The 13,244-nt window shown below is 46.4% G+C and overlaps 1 protein-coding gene across 2 annotated transcripts in view; it reads right to left on the minus strand.

The window, feature by feature from the left end:
• The window catches only part of GAS7 (growth arrest specific 7), a 1,296,657-nt gene that overhangs the window by 456,648 nt on the left and 826,765 nt on the right, over window positions 1-13,244 (minus strand). For both annotated transcript variants that reach the window (XM_086930551.1, XM_086930552.1), the window contains exon 4: window positions 6,471-6,556. In XM_086930551.1, the coding sequence (XP_086786677.1) occupies window positions 6,471-6,556 (86 nt within the window). The remainder of the gene's footprint in view (window positions 1-6,470; window positions 6,557-13,244) is intronic.

A 13,244-nucleotide genomic window follows, 5' to 3' on the forward strand; every position in this document is an offset into this window, starting at 1 on the left:
AGGCAATGTGCGGAGAAACTTGAAGAAATAACCAGCACCACGGAGAATACAGTGGTTAACCTGACTGATGTCGTACTTACCAAAGCTGAGGAACAACTACTCTCTTTAGGATTGACATACTGCCCAAGGAATGATTTTTCATATAATCAGGCACGCATAGATGTTTTTAAGTTTATTCGGAAAATAAAACTGATTAAGTACTTTCAGTTACATTCATCTGTAAAAAACAGAACATCTAATGAATTGGGTAAAGATATTCCTAGTATTCCTCTACAGACTAGGGACATTCCGAATTTGCAAACTATGTATGACCTTGCATATGAAGATGATTATCAACAAACACCGATTGTCAGTCAAGTGATTAATGTGACTAAAACTGTGCCAAGCCCATTTCGCCCTAAATCCACTTTCCTGCCACTAATGCCCAAGGACGCCGTGAATGTGTTCAGTGACCGCATTATTGTGGAATTAAAAGATCTTAATAGAAAACTACAGGGTAAATCTAGACGAACTAATTACAACAACAACCAATATCACCTTCTCATCAAGAATCTTCAAAATAATCAAGAAATAATTGTCAAAAGCTCGGATAAAGGTGGCAACACCGTTTTATGGTCCAAAACCGACTATTTAAACGAACCTGACAAACATCTTTCAGATTCCACCTGTTACATAAAGAGCACTAAGATAATTATGAGAAAAAATGAAGAAATAACACGCAAAAAGATTCATAACTGGCAGCGAAAAGGTCTATTAACCAAGGATGAATCTAAATTTCTAAGTGTGGAGGATCCTATTACACCTATCTTGTATTTCCTGCCTAAGGTTCACAAATTGGTTACCCCTGTTCCTGGAAGCCCCAGTATATCGGCTATGGGTAGTATGAATGAGAACATATCCAAATATGTCGATTATTTTCTCCAGCCACATATCAAAGGTTTACCATCATACCTTAAAGATACCACAGACTTTTTAACTAAAGTGCGAAGGGTTGACTGGTGTGCGGACTATCTTTTTATTGTGATGGACATTAAATCGCTGTATACCAGCATCCACCACAAGCAAGGCATGAATGCAACTAAGTACTTTTTGGATAAACGAGATGTGAGCCTAAGGGACCACAACCAAATGCTTTTAGAAATGATTAACATCTGTCTATGTACTAACTTTTTCAATTCCAGAGTGATGTATATCAGCAGCTACGTGGGGTGGCAATGGGGTTGTGCTTCTCTCCCAGCTACTCCTGTTTACATGTGGGCTGGTGGGAGGAGCACGTGCTCGGAGTCACCCACTGCCAGTGGTGGACTAACATCATTCACTACTGGCGGTATATTGATGACGTGTGTATCATCTGGAAGGGTACTTATGGGGAAGCAACTGCATTTGTTGATGCTATTAATGTAAACAACCTCAATTTAAAGTTCACTGCCTCCATTACAGGTGACTCAGCTCCTTGATGTACAACTCTATATTCCGACAGGTATTCTCCACACTAAGTTGCATAGAAAGTCCACAGTGGGCAATTCTATCCTACATGCCCATAGTGCCCATCCCAGCCATACCATTAAGAACATTCCTTACGGCAAATTCATTAGAATCTGCAGTGATGAGGTGATTTCTGATCTTCTTCTTGCTGAATCGGTACAAAGATTCTTACAGAGAGGATATAAGAAGAAGGTCCTAGATGAAGCTTTATTGAAAGCTAAGACTAGAAACAAAGAAGACCTTCTTAAATCTAGAGCTGATGCACCTCCTGATCCGACAGCAACTAATTCTGTTCGCCTCATCACCACTTTTTGTGCCCAGGCTAATGCTATCCGCCGGGTCATACTTGCAGAGTGGCCAATTGTCCTTAGGGATAACATCTTAGGTCCCATTATGCCCAGTCAACCTGCCACCACCTTTCAACAGGCACCTTCCATGAGGGATGCCCTAGACAGATCTATGCCATAAGTTCAGATCAAAAAACTTGGTTATCTAAAACGGGTTTCTTCAAGTGCACGTCATGTCGTGCTTGTACGTTTGCCAAGAATAGTACCTATTATAAGACTGGTTTCAGTGAGAAGGCAGATTCCTGCCATTAGGCAAGACTAGGTGGCCGCCTAGGGCGGCAAAAGGGGGAGGGTGGCAAAAAAGCGGGCAGCAGCACCTGTGAGTGACGTGCAAGCGCACCTGCTTGTACATGCTGCACGCACCCTAGCTGGTGGTGTGTGGAGTGGGCCGGTTGTACACACTACCAATGTATGTATGGGTCCCCAGGTCCGTCAATCCTGTAGCACGGGATAGAGCTACCAATGACGGCCCTGGGCATCATTTCTAGCCAATCTCCGAGCGGTGCCTCAGCAGCCAGTGACAGAGACACGCACCACCCTCTCTCTCTTGGCGCGCAGGGGACGGACTTGTGTGTGTCGGCTGGCGCTGCTCTGGTGCCTTAGATGATGGTGAATTGATTACTGGCTGCAGTGCTGCCAGTGCCACACAGTCCTGTCCCGGCCGTCTTTTATTCCAAGTGCCTCGGCTCCCGATTTGAGACCCCAGACCAGAGTCTCACTAGTGCCGTAGCGCAGAGCGTCTGAGGCCAGCACGAACCTGCAAACAGCACATCTGTTCCACATCTCACATAGAGGAGCGATTGGACTCGTGGACATGACTTTCACCCGAGCACAGGTGAGTCACTGCAGTCAGTGACCGAAGCTATGTTACGAACGCGCAGGTCTGGGAACATGTAAAATAATTCAGCTGTAATGTTGTAAAAGAGGCCTGTGAGTCTCCAAGCTCATCCTCACAGCACCAGAGACGGGTGCACAACAGAGGGGCAAACTTGTCAGCCCTCACTTCCCAGAGAAATCTATTTCTTTTGTTTCTAATGACCATGCCTTCTTCTTCCGTGGGTCATAAATATTTTGCACTTCACATGGATGTTGGTGTGGGTTTGTTTGTTGCAGCAGGCCCTGTCCAAATATCATAAGATGGTGGCCGCGGCCCCATGTCCAGGCCTCGAGCCGGTGAGGTGATGGGATCCCACTGTGCATGTGGGCGAGGCTGGAGGACACGGGAGAGGGGGTCAAGGAAGGCAGCAAAGAGTGTGTGCCTTAAAGAAGAGCCCTTCCCTGAGCTGCGTGCAGTCCAGCAGTGCGTGGAACTGGGCCTGGTGTCAAGATAGACACAGCATTTCACCACAGCCAGCACTCGTACCTTTGGCTCTTCCCTTCCCCAGGCAGGGAAAGTATAAGTCTGCAGTGCCCCAGGCCGGTTGATAAGAGATGTATAAAGGTGAGTGATTTGCAGAGGCGGTGCTAGAGGTGACGAAATATGGCCTGTGCACCAGCCGTCTTTGTCCTGGCCACCCCTGGTAGTGTACCCGCATAGCTGTTGAAACTGCTATGAGGCAACACAGAAAACACCACGCACATGTATTTGTCCATCTACCCTTCACTGCAAAGTAGTGTTTGAGGCAATGCACAAGCCTACATACATAGCAAACGATATATACAAATCCATAAAAGGGAGGGGGCGGCACTTTTCAATTCTCGCCTAGGGCGGCAAAACACCTAGAAACGGCCCTGGCCCTAGGCGGCCGCCTAGTCTTGCCTAATGGCAGAAACGGCCCTGCTGCCCCTTTAGGTCTACAGATAAGAATGAAGTCTGGAGAGAGGGAAGGCCTCACGCGATTGCTTCAACCAAGTCGTCACCTTTTTAGCAACAGCCCGTTGCATTCCAAGACTTGTTGTTGGCTGAAAAGCCAGATACAGGCAGCTGACTGACTCCCGTGCACCAGATGCACAAAACAGAGAGAGTCACAGCATAACGCCACCACATTCTCCGTTAGATGAACAATAAGAACAAGTCAGTCTGTCACTCCTTCCGTCAGCCGATTACAGAATTGTCCATTTAACTCTCACCGTTATCTAAACAACATCTGATAATAAACCCATAGTTTGACCTTTTGTGTAGTGAAACGCTTTTCTGTGCTCACAAAAACGAAAGGCCATACGAACACTCAGGGTGGATGGGGGAGCCTGGAAGAGAGGCAAGGAAACAGAAGATCATGCATTTCTGGAAAGAGGTTGCATGTCTCAGGGCTAATGTAACTCCTGCTCTGATCTGCTGGTTCCAGTGAGACGCGTCAGTGGTCCCTCCTAATGGGAATGGATGCTTCTTCCAAGTAGGTTACAAACTCTAATCTCAGGAGAACACGTGGAGGTTGAATGTGTCAGCCTCAGGGATTTGACTCTTGTAGCCTGCAGGTAAAGGGATCTAACCCTAGTGGAAACATTCAGTGGCTTAATGCACCTACTGCAAGGATTCATTGCTAATTAGAGCTCACATTCCTGGCGTGCACAGCCAAGGCAAGCCCTGCACCACAAGAGCAGCACTTTCAAAAAGAAAAAGCATACAAATTAACACTTTTATGTCGCTGTAGTGACCTGCCAACAGGGCACTAGGACCCTATAGGTCACTAAGGGGACACTGAAGAAACCGGACACCACATCCGGTCAGGGGTGTGGGTAAGGGGCATTCAGGGTCGGCCATCAGAGGTTGTAGATGTGCGTGGGCACACGGTGGCCAAGCTGTAATAATAAAGAAGTGAAGACCATTACCTGTGTCCTGAGTTCCTTGACCACCAACGCAGTGCCTTCAAATTTAAGTCCACAACATATCCACCTTCCCTCACTCCTATCCTCCCCCTGCTTCATTCCTTGGGGCTTTCTACCACACTTGGCCATGGGTTTGTCTGCTTTAAATGTGTCACTTACATCATGCGACGGGACAGATCAGTCCCTCTGGCTCTGGGTTGTCACCCATGAATTCGCTTCTCGGAATGCATGGTGTAGGTTTATACAACAGACTACCTTTCAGAAGCGTCCGTCCATTGCTATGCTCATTATAAAGTTGATAAAATAACGTGAAATGAAGATAACAGACGTTGATAGGTGGTAAGGTGGGTTTAATAAACCTCATCCACAAACAGCCAAGAGCAACTGACAAGGAGGAGGATTCTTATTAGGAATCCATGTACAAGGTTCTAAAAGCTAAGAACTTTGGTGAAGACACACAGGTCTTAAAGGAGAAGGGGAGAGAATATCACACTCATGGCTGCTGCTTGCATCAGGCATTGTGATAAAGCACGGCCAAAGCATGTTTCAGTTCCCAGACTGCCATCTTACAAGCCCACGTGCTCTATAGGATTTGTGAACAGATACTTCACGTATGCATTGCCTCTTTTGATACAGCACAACCTAAACGTGTTATCTGGCACAGGGTTTTTACTAGGAGTGTGCGAATAATTCCACTCCACCGGCAGAATTTGCAGAGTTTTGCCCACTCTGCGTTCTGCTTGGAACGCAGAGTTCTAGCAAAGCACTGCCAACCACCACGTGCAGAGTTTTTTCCCGTGTGCAGATCAATAATGTTAAAATGGCAAGCAAAAGCGAAAATTTGTGGACCCCTAGCATGATGGTTTTTAGGTGCCAGAACCCTTCCTGGACAGATTTCTCAATGTGAGTGGTCAAGGCAGGTCATGACCATTCAAATTGAGAAAGTTGCCACTTAACCCCTTCGATGCTGATGACAAAGCCAGCTCGTCATGGGCGTTACCTGCGCTGCACGCATGACTAGCTGGCTTTGTCACGTAACGCGGGTTTTTTGAATTTTCAGAGCGCAGCAAGAAAACCCGCTAGCGCGCATGCGGTTAAGAAGAAAATCTACTCAAGCAGCAGAAAAAAGCAGCGCCATCTGGCGTGCCGCGTGGTGCTGTTCGCAGTCATGTGCAGCGCAAAACAAGCTCCTGGCGCAAAAAATTAGCACAAACAGTGTCACAAGTTAAATTCTGCCGCTCACCGAACTCCACAGAATTGCTTGGAGTTTCTATGTAACTCCGTGGAATTGTGCAAAAAAGTACAAAACCTCAGTGTGGACCTATATTTCTTTTAACATTGAGTAAATCTAATAGTTTTTTATGAAAGATGCCAGAATTGTTCCACCCGCCCCTAGTTTTCACTTTACCAGTGTAGCTCTATCATGTAGCTCAGGGCTGGAGTTCCCAGAATGCACTTTTATACACCATGACAAGGCAATATATTCTCTCCAAATTAGTATCTGCTGGCCCTCAAAACACTACCAATTTAGAGGTCCTGGATAACAAGCCTAAGTTGGTACCGGAAAATGCTCCTAGAGGTCACTGAACTTTACAATGCATTTCCCAGCATGCTTTGCCAATAAACAGGTGAGACTGGGTGACAGTAAATCAGATAAGGCCGAGGACTGTCTGCGCCAGAGTTGATGGACTGGAACCTGCAGCCCCTTCTCCCCCAGCACCTTGGGACCCTCACGGGTGAGTAGTCGTGCTTAACAAACACCTGATTGATTATGATAAGGAAGCCATTGATAAGTACATTTTGAACTTCCATCTTTAGACAATTTCAAAAGATCTCATATGATCCACATCAATCTACTTTACTAAGACATACCTGAGGGTCACTGCTTGTTTTTCGTAGACTGACATGACTTGGCTCAATTGGATGCACTGGCGAGCCTGATGAGAGATACCCATTGACTGTAACAAAAAAAAGAGAATAACTAAATTTTTAAATTTAGCAACGTGTTACAAAATCTACATTTATATAAAGCAACATGACAGATTAATTCAGAAATATGCACAGGGTGCTACAACTCAAGGGAAAGAAGATTCTAACAGGTCTGGTTTCCTCTAAACAGTTGAGGGATCTGATCTTGAATTTAAAAGTACAGCACACAGGAAAGCTTCCTCCTTTTTTAGGTCTTTGCCTGGTGAAAGCAGCGCATACGTTGCACTGCCATGCAGAGGCTTCTTGGAATCAATACGGATTCAGAAAACATGTCCCATCTCCGCCTCCAGCTTTGATTTGTGCGTGTCGTTTGGTGTTACGAATTATGCCAAAGGCAGTGCAATGATTGCACTGAAGGCATGGCAATCCCTCATTGTTGCCACCGTGTCTCCTTTTAGCCACGCCTAGCGGGATTGGATCTCCTACCATTGGCGTGACACAGTAGGTTCATTATTAGCTTTCTGCACTTATTCTTTTAAACACTTGCGTGTGCCACCACTGGTCCTTCATGGGAGAAGCAGAAAGTGAAACTCACGCTGAACACATGACGTTGTACTGCAAGGACTGTAGCAACGCTTCGCTAACCCTCAAATATACATGTAACTCAGTTCGATACTAAACATCTCATTTCCACCCACTCCCTCTTTCTGGTGCCACCCTCAAATGCAGGCGGACTAATAGCTTATTAACATGTAGTTTACATATTGGTTTCGTTAGTATGTGTGGTACACCTCGAAAAAGTATGGAGAAAGCAGAACCAAACCAGTCTCACCGCACATGCACTTAAAAAAGATAGACAGCGTCTGCAGTGGGAAGGCGCCTCTTCCTTTTAATGGCCACACTGGCCCCTCCTCACCCATCCCCCACCAGCCCCACTATGGGACCAGGTGGCGAGGGAGCATTTCTGATCGTGGAAATTGGGTGGAACGCGGGTACGAGATGAATTCGAGCCTGCAATAAAAGCTCCTAAAATGGTGCCTCAGCTCACACCTGACACCCAGTGATCTCTGAGGCATGCTACACAAACTTTCCATCCCAATGAAATGCTTGCATTTGGTTTATTTTAATTTGATTTAAATTTCTTCTTTTATGAATACTGTGCATATAGTTTGTGAGCTGTCATGGCTGCACCAGTTTCAACAAGTCCAAATATGATTCATAAAAACATTATGCATACAACCAAATTGTAGTGTAATGTTTATGAGCGTTGTGTGGTACACCTCAAAAGAGCAGAACCCTGTAAAACGTATGGAGAAAGCAGAACTAAACCAGTCTCACTGCGGGTGCACATAAAAAAGATAGACTTGGCGTCTGCAGTGGAATGGTGCCTGTCCCTTTTACTGGCCCCCCTCACCCATCCCCCACCACCACCACTATAGGACCAGGTGGCAGGGGAGCATTTCTGATTTTGGAGATGGGGTGGAACGCGGGGACTGGATGAATTCGAGCCTGCAATAAAAGCTCCTAAAATGGTGCCTCAGCTCACACCTGACACCCAGTGTTCTCCGAGGCATGCTACACAAACTTTCCGTTCCAATGAAATGCTCACATTTGGTTTATTTTAATTTGATTTAATTTTCTTCTTTCATGATTACTGTGCATATAGTTTGTGAGCTGTCATGGCTGCACCAGTTTCGACAAGTCCAAATATGATTCATAAAAACATTAGGCATATAACCAAATTGTAGTGTAATGTTTATGAGCGTTGGAACTATAAAATGTAATTTGCTATTAAAGAGCAGGTTAGCTCGACAAGAACGTTCATAGTAACCCATATTATAATTAAAAATTGTATCTTGTGGCCTTAATTTGGGTGTCTTTTACCTCAAATGTAATTAATGTTACTATTTATTATTTTATATAAAGAATATTGCGCTGTTTATCTAAAATTAACTGATATATTGCATTCTAAGTATCAGAAGTACATTTGGAGGAAAGAAAGAACAATTACATATTTACCAACTGATGCAGGGTCTTACATAGATGCATACATAGATGCTTGTCACCCTCTCCTTCACAGGCGGAACACTCTCTTCGTGCACTGACCCGTCTCTGGCTCTGCTTCCTCGCGCAGGGAATCTGTTTTCACACACGCAGACCTATCTTTTGCTTTTTTTTAACCACCAAGAGAGCCTGTCTCCACCACCCTCACACATAGCGCATGTCCCTTCACACAGACACGTCTCCTGTCTCTAACAAGCTGCGCCTGCCTGCCTTCGGCTCACACACAGAGTGCTCCCCTCTGGGCAGGCTTTAGGGCAGTCAGACGGGACTCTGCTCCATAAAACTGTGCCTGCCCCACACTCTGACCCGAACCTGCCCAAGACGTGCGTCCCTCTAGGATCTGCGGTCTGCGACTAACAGCAACCCGCACACCACTCTTGCGCCTTGCAATTATTTCTGTACAATTCATGCGCTCTGTCCCATCCTTCATCAACTCCAGTCCTGCGATATGCCATTAATTCAACCCCAGTCCAGCATCACTCTGTCCTAGTACCTAACTGTCCAATCATTTACTGTGGCAGCCCTGACTAGTACCACCACAGCCTCCTTCCCAAGACCTGCACTCTACCCCAGTCTTTCCTGCCTAGCATCCCATCCAGCACTCTACTCCCTGCCTGGGATCTGTCCCACTTCCCTCACACTGCCCACAGTGTCTTCCCTTGCCTCTACCCTAGCCTTGTTCTGTGCTCCTACTCATTGACTGTCCCATCATTCACGATCCCCCAGTCTCAGTCTGTCCACAGTGCTGCCCCAGCCCTGTCCCCTGACGTCATCCCTTCACTCTGCCCTCAACCCTCCCCTACCGATACCCCTTCATTCACCTGTGTCAGTGCTTTCCTCTGCCCTCAGTCGGTACTTGGCAACAGTCTGTTTTGGCCTCTGTCCGGCATTTTGGGTTGGTGCAGATATTACCAAGATTCCCCCGGATTGTGAAGGCTGGATTAACTAAAGGAAGAACTAACCAGCTGTATTTGATCTCACTTCAGCTGTCACTATTACCACTAAATATCTCGGCCCTGGGTCACCGCTGTGTGAAACGTGTGCTGAATTTTTGTGTGGAATTTAAAAACTGGATTTTGCAATAGGTGGGATATACAGCTTTCGCCAGCTGGGCATTTCTTGGAAGTGCTCCCTGGGTGACCGCCCACTGCCTCGTGTCCCCTCCACCCACAAACAAGTTGCTGTTTTACCGAAAAAAGACCTCTCTCAAGTCTTTAGACCAGAGTTTATTTTGTGAATATTTGTGAGGGTATTTCTAAAGCGCAACGTTCGCTCCAGAGGGAGCATCTTGGCGCTGAAAATCCTGGATGACCAGTCCTGGAGATGGAGGGGGATTAGATGGCTGCCTTAGAGTAGTCATCAGAGAGGTTGAAGATCCAGGTCTTTAAGAGCTTTCTGAAGGGTTTTTCGAGGATTTGTTGTCTCAGTTTTTTGGGCAAGTTGTTCCAGGCTTTAGTGGCCAGGAAGCTTAAAGTTTTTCCGCCCTTCGTCTTCAGGTTGTACCTAGCGGGGAGGATAAGGTTGTCCTGGGACGAGCGGAGGGATCGACTGGGGGTGTAGTGGGGAAAGCGTCTGGAGAGGTATTTTGGACCGGATTTGTTAAAAGCTCGGAAGGCGATGATCAATATTTTAAAAAGAATTATTTTGTGAAGGGGCAGCCAATGTAAGGAACGTAGGGCTGCGGAGATGGATGCTCTACGGGGTAGTTTGAGGACCAGTCGTGCGGCTGTGTGAAGCACACTTTGGAGTTTCGATAGAGTGTTCTTTTTTGCCCCTGCAAGAAGGCCGTTGCAGTAGTCTAAGCGTGAAATTATGAGGGCTACTGTCACAGTTTTTCTGGCGTCAAGTGGAAGGAAGTCGAAGAACTTTCTTAGTGATTTTATTATTCCGAAACATTTACCGGCTACAGTCCTGGCATGTTGATCGAAGGAAAGGTCTGAGTCGAATATGATGCCAAGATTCCTGGCCGTTGTTACTGTCTGAGGGGGAGCGACTGAATCCTCTGGCCACCAAAGGGCTGGGCAGAAGGAGGTGTTTTTTCCAATCGGGAGGATCTCCGTTTTGCTCGAGTTGCACTTTAGATGGTTGATGTCCATCCACCGGAAGACCTCAGTTAGGCAATTCTTAAGGTTGAGCTCAGCTCCAGTAGAATTGTCCTCTAGGGGCACGATGAGTTGTGCATCATCGGCATACGAGGTTACTGGTATGCCAAATGATTCGATCAGGGACAGGAGTGGGATGAGGTAGATATTAAAAAGGAGGGGACTCAGGATGGACCCCTGCGGTACACCTGAGGAGACCGTCTTCTCTTTAGAATGGAAGGGGCCGAGAGCGACGGTTCGTGATCGGTTGGTGAGAAATGACTTTATCCAGGATAAAGCGGAATCCGAGATCCCTATGTCCATCAATCTGCTGATTAGGATGGAGTGGGAGATGGTGTCAAACGCCGCGGTTAAGTCGAGAAGAATGAGAAATGAGTTTTTCCGCTGATCTTGTAGCAGCTTAATGGTGTCTGATAGTTCTATCAGCGCTGTTTGGGTTGAGTGTTTAGGACGGAAACCCGATTGTTGTGGATGGAGTATGTTGTTTGCTTCCAGGTAATGTTTAAGTTCTCTATAGACTAGTTGTTCAGTTATTTTTCCCAGGGCCGGGAGTAGTGAAATCGGGCGAAGATTGGTCAGGTCTGACGGGGATTTGTTGGCCTTCTTCATAAGAGGTTTGACAATTCCCTTCTTCCATCTGCGGGGGACAGATCCTGTGAGGAGCGACGAGTTAACTATGTCGTTGATTGTTGGATTCACCACATCGATTAGTTGGTGAAGTATTTTGGGGGGGCAGAGGTCAGACGGAGAGCCCGATTTGCACGCCAGGATGACTTCTCTGGTTTGCGCCAAAGTGACCGGAGAGAAACTTTTAAGGTTTCCGACTCGAGAGTCGGGGGGGGGGGGGAATTGAAGAAGTATATAAAATGGGGAAGTTACTTAGAATGGAGACAATTTTGTCTTCGAAGTAGTCAGAGATTTTGTCGCACAAATCCTGTGAAGGGGGCATTTCTGGTTGGAGTGCTTTGGGCTGAGTGAACGATTTTACTATTGAAAACATTGTCTTTTGTATTTGACTGGATTCTTTGATGGCGTTAACGTAGAAAGTTTGTTTGGCGGATTTAATTTTTGAAAGATAAGTTTTCCTTATTCGGATATAGGAGAGACGGTTGTCATTGTCGTATGTCTTGCGCCATTTTCGCTCTGCCTTCTTACATAGTAGATGAGAGGTAGCTAGATCGGGGGTGAACCAGGGGGCATTGTTTTTTTTTTTTTTTTGGGAGGTGCAGAGACGTTTGGGAGGGTTTCTAGATTTCATTTCCTGTGAGATCCAGTTATGGAAAAGGTCAGCGTCAAGATCGACGTTCCCGGATAAAGTGGGGGATTGGGATTGATGGATGGGTTTAAGAATAATGTTTTCTTGAACCTTTTTCCAGTTGACGGAGTTGGTAAGGTGAGAGTTAGTTTTATAGCTGGAAGATGGATGCGCATTCTCGATATGGAATGGGATCAGGCTATGATCAGTCCAAATTTGTGGAAGAGGGGGCAGGGTGGTTAGGGAGGAGAGGTTGGTGCACACCCCGTCAAGGGTGTGACCCAGCGAATGAGTAGGTAGAGTGATGTGTTGCTGGATGTTGAACATTTCGAGGGTTTGGGAGAAGTTGATGATTTGTGCATCGGATTTGGACTCAAGATGTAGGTTGAAGTCCCCTAGTAAAGTGAAGTGTGGGTACCTGAGTAAGAAGTGTCCCAGGGAATCGCACAGTGAGTCAAGAAACTCGGTGGCATTGCCAGGCGGGCGGTAGATAAGAGCACCTGAAAAGGAGGTGTGTTCATTCAATTTAATTGAGAAACCTAGACCTTCTGTATTTTTTAAGGGGTCTAGATTGAAAGTATGGCAAGGGAAGGTGTTCTTAAGTATAATGGCAACGCCTCCGCCTCTGCCTTCAATCTGTCTTGTCTGAAAAATGAAAAACCTTGGGGTAGGGAGATGGCAATATCAGGATTGCTGTCTTCCGTTAGCCATGTTTCGGTTATCATTAAGCAGTCAAGATCAGAGTCACAGATGAGGTCGCATATGTCCTGATTATGCTTGCACATGGAGCGCGCATTGATCAGACCTCCTTTGAAGGGAGGCTTGTTTTCAGCATATTTGTAGGCAGTCTGATGGGCGTGGCCTGAAAGGTGGCCGTGGTTTAGCGCGCATGCCTAGGCTGATGGCGGCGGCTGAAGGGTGATGAAATGCGCGACAGAGTTTATATCGGCTGCGTGCAGTAAGCTATATTTGCTTTTAAAAGCAGCAAGTTTACACAGTTAACAGGTGAGTGACACCACACAAAAGTTTTAAAAAGCGAACAAATATGCAATATTTAGAGTACCTCCAGCTCCCGGCTTCCGCCTCAGGACTGGGTCGAGGATTAATAAAGAAACGCTTGTTTTCAGCGTATTTGTAGGCAGTCTGATGGGCGTGGCCTGAAAGGTGGGCGTGGTTTAGCGAGCACGCCTAGGCTGATGGCGGCGGCTGAAGGGTGATGAAATGCGCGACAGCGTTTATATCGGCTGCGTGCAGTAAGCGATATTTGCTTTTAAAAGCAGCAAGTTTACACAATTA

This window comes from Lissotriton vulgaris, chromosome 7 (assembly GCF_964263255.1).
Source record: "Lissotriton vulgaris chromosome 7, aLisVul1.2, whole genome shotgun sequence".
Classification (NCBI taxonomy): Eukaryota; Metazoa; Chordata; class Amphibia; order Caudata; family Salamandridae; genus Lissotriton; species Lissotriton vulgaris.